This window comes from Antechinus flavipes, chromosome 5, assembly GCF_016432865.1.
Source record: "Antechinus flavipes isolate AdamAnt ecotype Samford, QLD, Australia chromosome 5, AdamAnt_v2, whole genome shotgun sequence".
Classification (NCBI taxonomy): Eukaryota; Metazoa; Chordata; class Mammalia; order Dasyuromorphia; family Dasyuridae; genus Antechinus; species Antechinus flavipes.
The window spans coordinates 287306632-287321826 of NC_067402.1; the positions used below are offsets into that span (position 1 = coordinate 287306632).

General features: G+C 48.4%; 2 protein-coding genes across 2 annotated transcripts in view; both read left to right on the forward strand.

Moving 5' to 3' along the window:
• SYNGR1 (synaptogyrin 1) overlaps positions 1–6509 on the forward strand; it is a 30202-nt gene extending 23693 nt beyond the window's left edge. The window contains exon 4 of the mRNA XM_051962013.1: positions 2273–6509. Within this exon, the coding sequence (XP_051817973.1) occupies positions 2273–2488 (216 nt within the window). The 3' untranslated portion in view covers positions 2489–6509. The remainder of the gene's footprint in view (positions 1–2272) is intronic.
• A 7400-nt stretch (positions 6510–13909) lies between these two features.
• The window catches only part of TAB1 (TGF-beta activated kinase 1 (MAP3K7) binding protein 1), a 28749-nt gene continuing 27463 nt past the window's right edge, over positions 13910–15195 (forward strand). Inside the window, exon 1 of the mRNA XM_051962012.1 lies at positions 13910–14019. Coding sequence (XP_051817972.1) covers positions 13987–14019 — 33 coding nt within the window. The 5' untranslated portion in view covers positions 13910–13986. The remainder of the gene's footprint in view (positions 14020–15195) is intronic.

Consider the following 15195-nt stretch of genomic DNA (forward strand, 5'->3'; position numbering starts at 1 on the left):
TACAATCTCCATGATCTCTTCTGTAATTGGTTCATTGATGGGTGTTCCCCCGAGATTCCCACTGGGATTTAAGGGAAGCCCCTAGCTCCTATCATGGACACTCTTTCCAGGTTCCTCTTTGATTTAGTAATCTGGGGTGAAGGGGAATGTTTTTCCCTCAGAACAACAGTAGCAGGTACACACTCACTTTCATCACTAATCGATAGCTTTGATTTGCCATCTCTTCCCACATAAACTGGGTGAATGTAGGAGGGGAAGCAGGTTGTGATCTCTTTGGGGATTATGGAAGCTTATATCTGGGAAGGGACTAAGGCACAGAAACAGAGAGAATGGGAACCTATATTCCATGAGAAGGGCTTCAGCCCCCACTGCCCTCTGGATGAAGGAAAGAATATCTAAAGGAAGATGAGTCATGGTCACTTAGCATCCTTGAGAATCTTGGGCAACAGAGAGCTCCCCTCTCCTGAGGCAGCCCATTCTGCTTAGGGCCAGCTCCAAGGTTCAATCAGATCACCTTTGGCCTGTTCCATCTCTGCTCCTCTTCCACAGGAATGATTTATGTTCTTCTCACATCCCCTCTTCTCTAGGCTAAAGAATCATGGTCCTTTCATTTGACCTGATGATTTCTTGTTGGCTAGTGAAGGGATCCTCTTCTGCACTTGTTACGTTGGCTCCTTCTGGGAGTTTGACCATGACTCAGGAGCATGTTTCCTCCTATCCCATTCATACACTTTTTTCCTCTCCCACCCTCCAGCCATGGCCACTGCTCCTTGTTCTGCTCTTTTTCCGTGTTTTCATAAGCTTTTAGAATTCCTGCAGCATCTCTCCTTCCTGTCTCAGACTTCTTGCCAACAGGTGGGCTCCTAGCTGGGAAGGAGGACTTTACTCATGATATTGTGCCTTAAAACCCCAGCCACACCTCTCCTTCCTTCTCAGACTTCCTGCCAACAGATGGGCTCTGCCTGAGCCTCCTAGCTGGGAAGGAGGAGTTTATTGTGCCTTAAAACTCCAGCCTCACCTCTCTTTCCTGTCTCAGACTTCCTGCCAACAGGTGGGTTCTGCCTGAGCCTCCTAGCTGGGAAGGAGGAGTTTATTGTGCCTTAAAACTCCAGCCTCACTTCTCCTTCCTGTCTCAGACTTCCTGCCAACAGGTGGGTTCTGCCTGAGCCTCCTAGCTGGGAAGGAGGAGTTTATTGTGCCTTAAAACTCCAGTAGCATCTCTCCTTCCTGTCTCAGACTTCTTGCCAACAGGTGGGCTCCTAGCTGGGAAGGAGGACTTTACTCATGATATTGTGCCTTAAAACCCCAGCCACACCTCTCCTTCCTTCTCAGACTTCCTGCCAACAGGTGTGCTCTGGCTGAGCCTCCTAGCTGGGAAGGAGGAGTTTATTGTGCCTTAAAACTCCAGCCTCACCTCTCCTTCCTGTCTCAGACTTCCTGCCAACAGGTGGGCTCTGGCTGAGCAGCCATCTATCTTCCTTAACCATGTCTGGCTCGCTTTGTGTGCGCGTTCTGGGCCTGGTATCCAGAGTCAGCTGGACTGCTGTGGGGCTTTACTGGCAGTCCCCAAGCCCTCTTATTTCCCCAGAAATTGCCCCATTTCCTAGCACAGCACCCTTAGCGCCTGGAACCTTTGCCACGACAAAGCTGTTGGACATTTTCTTAAAGTCGGCCTAGTTTCTTTCCAGCTCCCTGGCTTGTAGGGGCAAGGCTCAACGTGCTGATGTTTCTCAGCAGCTGCAGCAAAGCTGCGATTCTTCTCATGGCTCAGCTTGTCCCGGGGACAATTCCCAAGCTTACGTAACCTTGTGTGGTCTCAGGAAAAGCGTCTCCTGAGCTTGTCTTCAGACCGAGGCCCCCAGGCCCGGGGCCATGTGCTCTCGGGCAGCACGAACGGGCCGAGGGAAGGGCCTTCACCGTGGTACTGCCTCCTCTTGGTTCCCTCGGGAAGGAATGGCAGCAGGTCCCAGGGTACGGGCAGGTTCGACAGTCCCGCAGAGACGGGGCACAGGGACCCGCTGCCTCTGGCGTCTGGGCGCGCTGTCCCGGCCCGGGAGCCGGCTGGTGGCAGTGGGTCCCTCCCAGAAGGCGGGCTCCTTCCCCGTCACCTCCGCTCCCCCTCGGTGCTAACCGGTTCTGGGCACTAACCCCGCAGAGCAGCATGGTGCACGTACTAACCATTAACACTGACTAACCTGGCTTTTGTCTGTGTGTCTCCTCCCCTCCCGGTGTCCCCCTCCCCCTTGCCCTTGGCCATCCACCCCTTCCCAAGGTGGGCCAGGCGGTGCTGGCCTTCCAGAGGTACCGGATCGGCGCTGACTCGGCCCTCTTCTCCCAGGACTACACGGACCCGAGCCAGGATTCAACCATGCCTTATGCCCCCTACGCCAATGAGCCGGAGGCTGGGCCCGACATTGGCGGCTCCTACCAGCAGCCTGCCAATGCCTTTGATGCCGAGACCCAGGGCTACCAGACACAGGGGTACTGAGCCAGTGACGGCCCCTCCTGCCCCCCCCTCGCCTCCGCGTCCAGAGGCAAAGACACCCCCATTGCCTTCTCCCTCCCCAGCCCCCCAGCTGTTGCACACTCACGCACACACCCAGTCCACACTTGCTCTCCTCTCCCAGCCCCGTCCTCTAGCTCAGTGGAGTCTGTGTCCGTCCTCTCCCTCTCCAATTTTATTAGAAATGTCTCTGAATTCCACCGGGTCCTAGGGGACATCCAGGGAGGGGCTGACCGTCCAGGAGAGGAGGCCGGTGTCCATCCTAGGGGCCCGTGGCTGTGGCTGAGGGGGGCAGGGAGTGTGTGTGAGTGTGTGTGTGTCTGTGTGTGTGACACGTGTATCACCAGAAGGTGGACGTATTTGAGAAAGTGTAAGTACATTTGTCTGTCAAGGGCTTGGCGTGGAGGGGTCCCACTGGCAAAAGGGCCCAGTGTGGGGGGAGGGCACTGGATTCGAGTGCGTTTCCCCATCGGTTCACGAAGCACTGATCCCGATGCCCTCTCTCCGCTCCCTCCCACCCATCGCAGCCTTCCCCCTCAGACCCTGGGCTCCTTTTCCAGGCTCCTGGTGCTGCAGGGCCCTTTCAGTGTTATTGCCATTTCTGGGGTCTCCGGTTGGCTCGGACGGGCAGGATTAACAGGTGCCAGGGCCCATCCCTGTTGACCTGCATGTCCTCTTGGTCCCAGTGCTTTCCAGATCAAAGAGAAGGCGCTCGTCACCTTCCCCGGCTCCCCAATCCAGGGGTACAGGGACCTCACTCTCCCCGTCCAACAATGCCCACACAGGAACTCGCCTTCCTCCCACTGGAGATCAGCTGAGTCGTTCCCAGGCCGCTGAATGTCCCTCAAAGAGCTCCCTTTCCTTTCTGTCCTGCGCCCAATTTCCCCGCAGTTGCTGGCTCCTTCAGCCTCTGTGGAACTGCAGTGACCCAGTTGTGAATCCCAGCATCCTATGGGGACAGCCAGCACCAGAGCAGCCTCCTGCACTCCGTGCTCCCAACAATCCCCAACCTCCTCTACCCCCCCCGCCCCCCAAATCCAGCTCAACGATCCATCTTTGTGTCTCTGTCCTGCCTCATTTAGGCCGTCCCACACACATGTTTTGTACTAGTCGGGCTTTTATGTGGCCACACTATAGATGGTCTGGGTGTGTCGAGCATCTGGCTCCTGAATCAGCACTTCTAAAACATCTTTCTTTCCGGGTCCAGCCTTGTGTGAGGTAACGAGTCTGAGATTCAAGCTGAGGGAGATGGGGTCCTTGTCCTCGAGGAGCTCACGGTCCCACCTAGAACTGTTTGATACTGGGTTGGGCTGGTGATTTCTTAGGGGGAAGGAGAAAATGTAGACAGGTCCCTTCTTAGTCATTCAACACTCCTGAGGTCCTGAGGTGAAATATTTGCCCTGGATCACAAATAAGACTGAAAACAATCTTTGACTTTGAGGCTGGCTGGCTGGCTCTCTATCCATTAGGCTACACTGCCTCTTACTGCAAAGCATGGGACCTTTGGCTAGAGTGAAAGGAATGAGAGGTGGAAGGGAGAAAAGCCTGGAAAGGCAAGTTGGGCCTCCCAGAGAGCCTTGAATGCCAGCTGCACACCTGGTCCCATCTCCCAGAGTACCTGCTCACACCCGCTGCCACCCCCTCCCCTTTTGTTAGGACCTTGATGTAGAATATCCAGCCTCATCCGCCCCCCTTATCTGGAGGGTGAAGGAATAGCCTTAGGTCCAGAGAAAAGCATGAGAAGGGTCAGGAGGCAGGTTAATGGGCAGGGCTGGAACCTGGCTCCTCCAACCCCAAGTCCAGTGTTTACATAATGCTCCTGTTGCTTCACACGACCATGTGCCCGATGTCACATAGCAAATGACAGAGGAGAGAGGGAGGGGAGCCCAGACTGGCTGCCTCCTTCCAGACCACTCTGGCCCCATTATCCACAGATAGGCCCTTGTCTCAGGGAAGCCGCAGGGTCCACTGGAGAACAGACTTCTAGTAACTATAGGAACACTATATATGGGTAGGGAAGTCCAGCTGTAACTCCACCTCCCCCCCGCCCCCAATCCTCAAGGCTGGCGAGATCATGGAATAGGCTGTGGAGGAGGATGCCAGTGGGGAAAGGGGCTGCAAACTGTCCTATTTGGATCAGATGAAGGAACTGGGGAGGAGAGAAAACTTGGGACAGGATGAAGCTTTTCTTTAGTATCTGAAAGGCCATTATGGGGAAGAGGCATTAAAGGGCAGTAGTGAAAAGAGCTGGGGATCTGGAGGCAGAAGTTGGGTTCATATCCCACCACTGGCTTGTGTGTGACCTGGGAGATACCCCTTTCCCCATGTCAGCCTTCACCTATACAATGACAAGTTGGACCGGACAGCCTCCAAATCGATCTCATCAGTGGGGATCTTGAAGGTCCCTCTTCTGTTGGCATTTTGTGAGTCTATGACCTAATTAGCAATGATGAATGGAAATTGGAGGAAAGCCCATTTGGGCTCCATGGAAGGGACGGAATTATTTAAAAAGCATAGTCTATTTAAAGAGGCAGTGAGCCGTCTGTCACTAAAAGCCTTCCAACCGTGGCTGGGTATAAAGGCTTTGACAGAGGCAGGGAGGGGACTAGATGCCTTTTGAATTCCTTTCCAATTCAAGTATTTGTTCTGGTTCACCGCTAGTAAAGTCAGTCCGCTCTCAGATCTAGTTTACTCATCCACAAATGGAGGGTTTTGATCTCTGCCTTCATGGAATGTTGTAAAGTCCAAATGAGGGAATGGGGGTGAAAAAAACCTCAAAATGATATTCATCTGTGAGAGATTCAAGGAGTTCTACCCTAGCAACCCTCTTCTATACACGTCCCACCCCATGATCACCTCCACTGAGGTCACCAGAACTCATATTGGGACAAAATTCCTGGGCTTTGATCTGCCTGATACTGGAGACCCTGGACAAAGCCCTTAGGCCTTGGAGGCCTCGGTTGCCTCATCTGGAAAGTGGGAGTGCATCTTACCTACCTGGAGGCAAGGTGCTGGACCATATGACCTCAGCTCAGGCTGGTGAGCTGGTGGGTGTGGTAGAAGAAGGGGGTGCTCATGGGGGATCATTTTCTCTCTGCTGGATTCCAACTCCAGCCAAGGTCTCATTCAGTCATATCCAACCCCATATATTCTGCCCCTGCCTTGATCCTAATCATGGATTTCCTCACCCCCACTTAGCTCCCAGGAGGTCCATGACGGGCTTCAGACCTGTAGATTTTCTGGGGTGCCTCCAGCAGATCCCAGATCTGTTTGATAGGACTGTGGTGCTTTTATAGGAAGCAAGCATCTAATTTTCTTCAAGATGAACCCAGGATTTTTACCTCCTAGTCTGATGCCCCATTCATTTCCCAAGTTCCTCACTATTTCTAGGTCCTCACTGCCCCCCAGACTTCCTTCAGCTCACCAAGGGCTCCTAATTGTTTTTTCTCCTTAGATCTTGCCTTTCTGCCTGGTCCTGGTCCTGGCTAAATCTGGGTCCAAGAATCCTTCATGGAAAACAGGGTGGCCTAAAGGGCCACTTTGGGTCAATGCTCCCCACATCAAGAATTATCCCTGTCCCTCTGCCTCTCAACGCTGCTCCCACTGACTGCATCCTTGGGGTGTCTATAGACCTAACTGGGTGTTCCATCCTTCCCTCTCCCCTCTTTCCGCAGCATTACTGCCTGTGTATAGTATAAATATATATTTTATATATATGATGTATAATATAAGGCTATACAAATATCTATGTGTGTGTGTGTGTGGGTGAATGTGAGAAAGTGGTAAAGGATGGTCAGCTCCAGGAGGACCACATAGTAGGATGTTCTTCTGGCTCTCCCCAGTGTATCCAGACTCCTCCCCTACCCACCAGCCCTTGGCCACCCCATCCGGTTGCCTGAGAGGGATTCTCAGAACCTGTGTTGGCTCCGTCCTCTATATTTGTGCTGAACCAAGTGAAGGTGGTGACTACTGGTGATGTATCAATAAAGTGGTGTTCCAAACCCAATGGCTGGGCCACAGAGTCACTGTGTTCTCGGTTTTCCTGGATACGAGGGGAAGGGAACAAAGATGGAGTACTTGATTTGTCATCGGAGAGATCTGGGCCCCAAGGACCACTTTTTACCTGTGAACAAATCTGGTCTTCTATAATGTCATTTCTCCCATCTCGGTCTGATCCTGATAACTGAGCAGAAGTTTCTTCAGGATCTTAGCTCATTCACACATGCACACTATGCCCATGTTCTCTTCTCTGGAAGAAAATGGGTTCTGAAGAGCCTCCAAGCTTGCAGTAGATTGGGGAGATGAGATACAAACACTCAATTATGGTATAAAATATTACATGACACTACATTAAAAAGGGTCAAGATAAAATGTTCTGTAAGGCCTGAAGATGTGAGCAAAAGCTTCCTGGAGAAGCCAGTGTCTGAGTTCTGCAGATGGCCTTGCTCCAAGACCCTTAAAGTCCAGAAAAGACTTTTTAAATCTCCGTAGGGGAAGGAATTGAGCTGGAGGACTTGGGGCAGCTTCTGGCTCACAACCCTGGCTCAGGGTAGAGTAGAGTAGAGTAGAAGCAAGCTTTGTTCAGGAACACAAGTGACAGACTTCAAAAATCAAAAGGAAAAATCTCCCTGAAATCAGCATGTAACAGATTTTTTTGTACCCAGAGGAAAATAACTGTTGCTTTTGAAATTATGCGACAGGATTTAAGTGCAGAACAGAGTAATTTGTTTCTGTTGGGAGAGGAACAGGGCAATCTATTGGCCTTGGGAGACAACCAGGAGCTCGATATTATCTTCAGCTGGCCTCGGACCACGGACCAGGCTGTGGGAGAAAGCTCCCATTTCAAGAACCTCGCTACTTTTTTGTCAAGGAGTCACTCATGTCGAGAGAAAGGTGCTATAAAAAGATCCTTCTCTCTGTGGGTCTCCAGTGCCTGTGTTCAGAACCCCTCACCAAGTGCTGAAGGTACAAACTGAGTAAGACAGTTCTTGCCTCTTAGATGGGAGAAAGATGGAAGAAAGGAAACAAGCATTCATTAAGTACCAGGCACAAAGCACTTAACAGATAAGATATCTCATTTGATCTGAATAGTAAACCTGAAAGTTATCATTCTCCCCATTTTAGCAGTTGAGGAGACCAGGGCAATGCCCAGGGTCTCACCTAATAAGTATCACAGGTCACATCTGAAGTCGGGTCTTCCTGACTCCGGGCCTAGCTCTCATTCTACTGCACCTTCCTCACAAGCCTAATTCCTACACATCCCTTAGAAAAAGTGTTTCCAGATCCCCCAAATACATCTTGATGAGTCTTTTCCATCTAGGCTCACACAACACTTTGTTTTGGAACAGTTCACAACACAGTAAATGAATGTTGACATACAAAGAAAACTATAGTAAGAAATGTAACAGTGGAGAAATCCAACCAAAATGGGAAATTTGAAAATATATATTTGGGGTTCACAAAAATGGGAGGAGGGATTCAGTTTACATGCAGCACAGTAGGCTCTTAAGTGTTTCTTAAATGAAAGTAGACTATACAGAGATTAATATAAGAATTGTAACAGTGGAGAAATCCACCCAAAATTTGCAAAAAATACATTAGGGTTCACAAAAATGGGGGGAGGGATTCAGTTTATATGCCCAGTCTCGGCTTCTGCCAGCGCACTCACATGCCCATATATCTTCCCCCCCCATCCCATCAAGGTGGGCTGTGAGGTCTGAGCAGGAGAGGGAGGATTGTAGTAAACTTTTTCCAACTCTTAAGAAGGGAGATATTGACTCTGACAGCCAGGTGGAGGAACAGATCTGCCGACAGATGGGAAACCGTATGGGGCATCAGACCTGCCCCTGGGAAGGTGAGAGGTCTCTTTGAAATCTAGTGGGAAAGGGGAAAAAACAGAAGAGAGGGCCTGACTAGGGTGGGGGGATCCAGCCTGATCCCTGGAAGCTCTGGGAATCTGAGAGGGAGGATAGGGATCGGGGAGGAAGGACAGAACCTCTATAGCTGGCAGATGAAGATGTCAAAGGGAAGAACATGGATTTTGCATATATTCCTCTAGGACTGCTGAAGTCAGAGTTCTTGGGCCCAAACAGAGGCCTTTCAGATAGATTGTTCTTTTTCAACTCTGACATGCTATGAATTCTATACATACCCTCCTGGCAGGGAGTCATTGTGGGGGATCAGGGAAGAGTACGAACCCTGGGCACAAAGCTAGGAAAGGGGAAGATGAGAATGGAGAAAGAGCAAGTTTAGACAGACTGGAGAAAAAGTTAAAAAAAAAAATTAAACAAAGCTGGAAAGACCAGAGGCTTTGAACAATAAGCTAAGGGTTTCAAACTTTTATTTTAGTAATCAATGGGCATTGAAGATAGAGGGGTAGACATTAGAAAAATTATTTTGGTAGCTATATGGATGATGGATCAAACAGAAAGGATACAAGTGGCAGGAAGACCAGTTAGTAACCTATTAAAATAGTTTGGAAGAGAGCTAAAGAAGGCTTGCATTGGAATAGCTGTAGGGGGAATGGAGAGACAGGAATGCACAAAAGCAATATGGCAGAAATAGAAAAGTAGGACTTGAATGCCTCATTAGGAACACCATTTAATCTGGATGAAATTCATGACAAAAAGTCTAAAAGGGCTCTGCCACAAAAGATAGTTTTTCCTTTAAAAGGCATTCTTTTAAAACATTCTTAAGACTTAATCTAAGGGATTGTGGCTCAATCCACTGACCTAGGGGTTAAAAACTCAGCCTCAGAATCAAAGGATTCCCCATTGGTACATAAGTGAACATATTCCAAACAGAAAGTGCCCAATGGGACCAATACTGTATCTTTGCCGAATGCGTTCGATATTAAATCGACTTTCTTATAAAATATTGCAGTATCCCATTATAATTCTGACTTACTGGAGTCAGGTCTGACCCCAAATGTGTCCAGGGTGAGGAATTGAAAATTACTTGGATCATTGCTGGGAACTGGGAAGATGGTAGTGACAGCAAGGGAGACAAGAAAGAGTTCCAGACTGAGATCCTGAGCTATTGAATTCAGTCTGGGATAGATTTGAGGTGCGAGGGAGGCATCCAAGTTGAAATATTCTGTGGAAATGCAGGCTTAGGGCTCTGAAGAGAGGCTGGACTAGCCATAGGTAGAAATGAAAATCTTAGGATTTATAGTGCTGTCAAATTTGAAGTGGCTTTAGGAATCATTGCTTTTAATCTTGATTCCACTCTGAAGAAGACTGAACTCTAGAGGGCTAAGATGACTTTCCCTATTAAGCTACGAGTTTGGAATCCAGTTCCTATCTAGTCATCTGCATAAAGGTGATACCTGAAACCAAGGGTCAATGAGGAAAAATGATAACTGAGGACAGAAACTGGAAGATGAGGATCCAGCAGAAGCAGAGATTTAATTAAACCCAATATAACATTTATTAAGTATGCCAGACTCTGTGCCGGATGCAGGGAATTTGAGAAAAAATGTAAGTCAACTCCATGACCTAATGAAGTTTCCAGTCTATGGGGGATACGACATAAATATAAAATCCAAATGCAAAATAACTCCAAGAGAAGAGTGACCAGGGGCTTGCTGTTATACAATGCTGTCTCTCAAGGGACAATTATAATAATAATGCAAATTAGAAAGTACTGAGTAAACCAGAGTAGAGTCCTATGGGACAGCCCTGAGTAGGAGGGGAAGGCAGCAGGACTCTGGGGAGTCCTGGCACGTGTCTTAATGGGAAGAATGTGAGCAGACTGGACCATCACAGATGCCCAAAGGCCTGTTTCTGAGTCATGCTGATTAGATTGGATAATCGCTCCCAACCATCCTAGTTGTCAATAGAGCCCAGAAGTTCTTATGGACAGGGGTCACTCCTGTGCATCAGAGGAGAGGGGAGATACCTGCCCAATATGATAGGAGGGCCCCCCTTCTATCTCAAAACTTCTCCTCCCCTCCTGGCCTGGGGCCTCTGCTAGAGGTTAGACCCAAAGTCCTTATTTCTAGAAGATAATAACACAGTTTGCTTTTATCATACATGAGAAAATGTACATGTAAACTGATAGTTGAAGGCCTTTTCCTTTCTTCTATCAGATTAATTCAAAGGATACAGATCTCAGAAGCCGTCTAGTCTAGCCCCAACCTTTTATAGATGAGGAAACTGAAATCGAGAGAGGGGAAGGGACTTGCCCATAATTATACAAACAGCAGATATGAGATGTGAACCTAGGTTCTCTGACTCCGGTTTAGTGATAAGGTCTGCCATGTTAGATGTGGTTAGTAGAGGAATTGATAAAAACTAATCAATCCCTGAGGCAGGTGGAGAGAAGACACTGATAGAGATCAGTTTAGCCCCATGGTCCCACCACTAGGGAGGTCTTCTAGTCTGAAATCCACGTTACGTTAACCCCCTGAGACCCACCTTTTATAGTCTCACCTCGCCATGCCCTGACAGAAATCCCAGTCACATCCCTGAGGTTAAATTTTCCCTATATCTCCTTATGGGCTGTTCCATGGCTGCTGCCTTCCTTTGGGTCAGTCTGCCAGAGCACTGTCTCCTGGTGTCTTTCCCCTTCCCCTTCCCCCATGACTCATGGTAATTCCTAACTCCACTGTTTCCCAACTCCACCTCTCCTTACAGCTAACTAACTCTACTAGGAGGCCAAGTCCCTTTCAGGATTTAGCCTGCCCCAGCCTCATGGGATGCTCCCTTTCTACTTTCATATGCTCTCCCAACTACTTCATACTAACCATTCCTGTTGTCTATTGTTTTCCTTCATTTTGTCTGTAGCTTCTTCCCCTAAATAAATCTACCTTTCACCAAAGAGAACGGCCATCGTGAATTCTTAACATGACTGAACTGCAACTTTTTTTGCCTGCCATCATTTGGTGTCTACATCACATACTTCATTTTGGTGCTTGAACTACATCACTCGTGTTTACACATTCTTAACATATTAATCTTCAAGATGCAGGAATGAGAAATTAGACTTCCCAAGAATTCTAGGGAACTCCCCAAACCACAAGTTATTCTGTATTTTTCACAACACTTTATTTGCTTGTTTTTAAACGAGTGACTGTAATAATAACCAGTGAATCATTTTCTGTGAGTTATACTAAAACTTTGGAGGTTTTCTGTAGAAAAGATAATACATGACATTATCATGGACCAATATGTTTATGACAAAACTGTAGATATCTGATAGTAGAAAACATTTAAAATGGGAACATTATGCAAAATAAATGCCAAAGAGATCATTTAAAAGTTAAATGGCATCACAAATACTTAATATTCAAAAGTTATCGTTCTTAAAATGAAATTTTAAAACACACAAAGCCTTCAGTATCTTATTTGGTAATCTTGATTTGTTTTGTGACAAATATTGCACAGGGAAAAAAGATGGAAAATTCATTTGGTGTTAACAAATCAAATTTTGAAATGTGCATACAAAAACAATTTTGAGTTGGATTTTAGGGTATATGCTGCTTTATTCATACAAGCTCATTTCTTTTAATGATGAAAATATTTTATCTACTTGGCTCAAGTTTAATTTTGCTATTGAAATTGATATTGCTTGTGACAATTCAGACTTTGGATAGGTTTCTGATGTGACACTGGAATACACCATACCTCTTCTCTTTTGCATTTTCCTTTAAAAAAAAATCTCTTCATGAATGATTGTGCCAATCAAAATGAGGGAGATAAATCTTTTTTTCCTACATTTAGTCAGTTTATTTCTAATTTCTTTTAAAAGTGTACTGTGGAAAGCATTTTTTTTTTCCCAAACGACTGAAACCTAAAAAATACCTTCCCTTTTAGAGATTTGCATGTTTACTTAATGCCTCAGATCTTTAAGCATTTTAATATATCTATCATTTCATTATATTCCTCTTTTACAGAGTCACCGAGTTTCAGCCGTTTATCAGCCTTAGGATTGTTAAAAACCGTTCTCTAATTCTTTCTAATGAGTCTCAGCTCAAAGTGGCTTGTGGTTCCATTTTTTCTTTCTTATTTCCTGTTGCAAAACAGAATTTCTCACTTGAGAATATTTAAACAGTTGGACAATTTTTCTCATTCGAAAATTTGCTAGAGAGCCAGCACCTCTTACAGATCCTGTGGCTGGGGCTGCTATATCAGAACTGCTGCTGGAATTCAGAATATGCACGCATTTTTTGGTGTGTATTTATACATATTTACATTTCTATACCCCAGATTCTGCTACATGTTTTTTTGAATCCTCCCTTTTAACTCTTTGAGATAAAGCACTTTCAATGTGTCCACGTGAAATACAATTGAAAAGTGGATGACTTGGGAATTTTTCCTTAACTGCTTCAGTACATTCCCAGAATCCCCTGTGCTTTATTGTACAAAGTTAGCTAATACCCAGGAAGGCACCGAGTTGGGAGCCAGAGAAGCTCAAAAGCAAACAGAACCTCCGGGCTCAGAGAGCCCCCTGTACAGTACCTCGGCCCACTGCTGGCTAACTGGCCAGTCCTTTCCCTTCTCTGGGGCTAGCCCGCCACGTCCCCCCGCCTCCCTCTTGGGCTGATTGGTCTGTTTTCTGAGACCCCGGGTCCCCCTCCTGTCCTGGCTGGGCGCGCTGCGGCAGGTGGGGAGCCCAGGCCCACGGCAGCTTGTTGGAGTGGGTTCGCCCCCTTCTGCCCTGGGCCTCGGTGCAGACCCGCTGCAGTCCGGACCCAGGGGGACCTCCCTCCATCATCCTGCAGACTTCGGGGCCCCATGCCACCCCCCCAACCTGCTGTGAGAGTCAAGGAGGTAAACACTGCACTTAGCACTGTGCCCAGCATGCAGCAGGTGCTCAATAAATGCACCTCCCCTTCTCAGACGCTGACTAGCTGTGTGGCGCTGCACCAACCACGGAAATGCCATCTGCCTCCATTTCCCCATCTGTAAAATGGGGACAAAAACAATACCTGCCATTTGTAAAGCACCAAGGGCCTGGAACACAATAAAAGCTTAATCATTGCACTATCGGGGAAGGGGCCTGTGACATCTTTAGAAATCATTCCAGGACTAGAATCGAAAGGTGTAAACAGTGCTATCAGCTGAGGACCACAGAGAGCATCAAAAGCGTTGGAGTCGGAAGCCCCAAGTTCAAATCCCGCTCCTACAGCGGCTGTAACACCGGACACAAGACTGAAGCGCTCTAAGACTCGACTTTCTGATCTATAAAATGGGAGAAACAACTCTGCTTCCATAGGTCTAAGAGAGCTTAGGGAACCAAGCAAGTCAACCAGCGCCTGCGCAGAGCCCGAGTGGCCGCGAGGCGGCGGCACGCGCATGTTCCGTAGCGGGAGACCCGCAAGGCTTCTTCCTGTCCCAACTCCTCCCTCCGATTTAGGTCCTGGCTTCTAGACGTACGCACGCGCGCGCGCGCAATTCCAACGTGAGAAGCCTCTCTAGCCTTCACTCTCCTCGGCGACTCGGCCTCGCTGGTGGAAAGGGAGGGGGTTGGTTCCCTCCAAGATGGCGGCGCAGAGGAGGAGCCTGCTGCAGAGTGTGAGGAAGCCACCCGCGGACCGGCGCCGTCCGGCCTCGGGGCTAGGGAGCGGGATGGGTTGGGCCTGGGGGAGGGAGAAACCGGTTCGTTTCAGCCAAGGGGGGTGGAAGGCCTTTACCCCGGCCCGTCTAAGCTATCTCTCTCTGTGTTCCATCCCATTCCCGCGGTCCCTCCCCCTCGCGTGGCGCGTGCGCGCTGGGGCCTGGGGCTTACCTCGCGCCATCCCTGAGCCGGTCTCGCGCGCCCTCTCGTGGGGGACCGGGAGCAGAAACTTTGGCACGTAGGCGCACTGTTCAGCAATGGGAGGGGCGGGCTCGCGCTCCTATGGCATTTTGGTCTCGCGGGGCGCCGGGATGCGCGCGTCCCTCCGTGACGGGAGGGGAAGGATTAGTGGTGCGTAAATCCCCCCCTCCTGTCACACCCGGCAGCGCATGCGCTTTATGCTGTAGCGTCTTAAAGCTCCTAGCGTCACGTGCTTTTTTTCTGTGAAGAGCCGAGGGGGAGGAGGCTGAAGGAAGGTAAGCTCCTCGAGGGCAGGGCCCGTTTCCGCTGGAAAAAACTTAGAGGTTTTAATTTAACCCCCTTCGTGCTCCAGATGAGGGCGCTGAGCTCTGGAAAGGGATGATCTGCCAAATGTCGCCCAAGTGATAAACATGAGACCGACTTTTGCCGTGCTGCCGTTCGGCCCCTCCTTCCCACTCATGAGAGGCAAGTCACTAAGAAGAGCGGAGCGCAGGACATTTTATAGGTAGCCCGTATACAGTCTCTCAGACTCCCTAATTTGCAGCGTCTGCATTGCGAGAATGGGGGGTGGGGCGGGACACAACGTGAAAGACTTCCTGCTTTAAGTTTCCATGAAGCGCCTTTTAGGTCCACTTTTACCCGTGTAGTGAATTTTTTTAAAAATAGTTTTAATAAAATAATAATAATAAAAGAGTTCAGAGAGAAAATGCTTCTGGAAACTCCATCCCACCAAGTCAAACCTAAACAAATCAAAATTTCTGAGTCTCTGAAGCTTGACATTTGTCACCCGAGGATCCTGCTCCATGTCAAGGGTCTTGCTAAAAATTAAAAATAATAATAATAATACAACCAGCATAAATGGGGGGGGGGATTTGCTATTTTTTTTAAGGTGTAGTTATATGTCTAGAAGGGACTTTAGGTGCCATCCAATC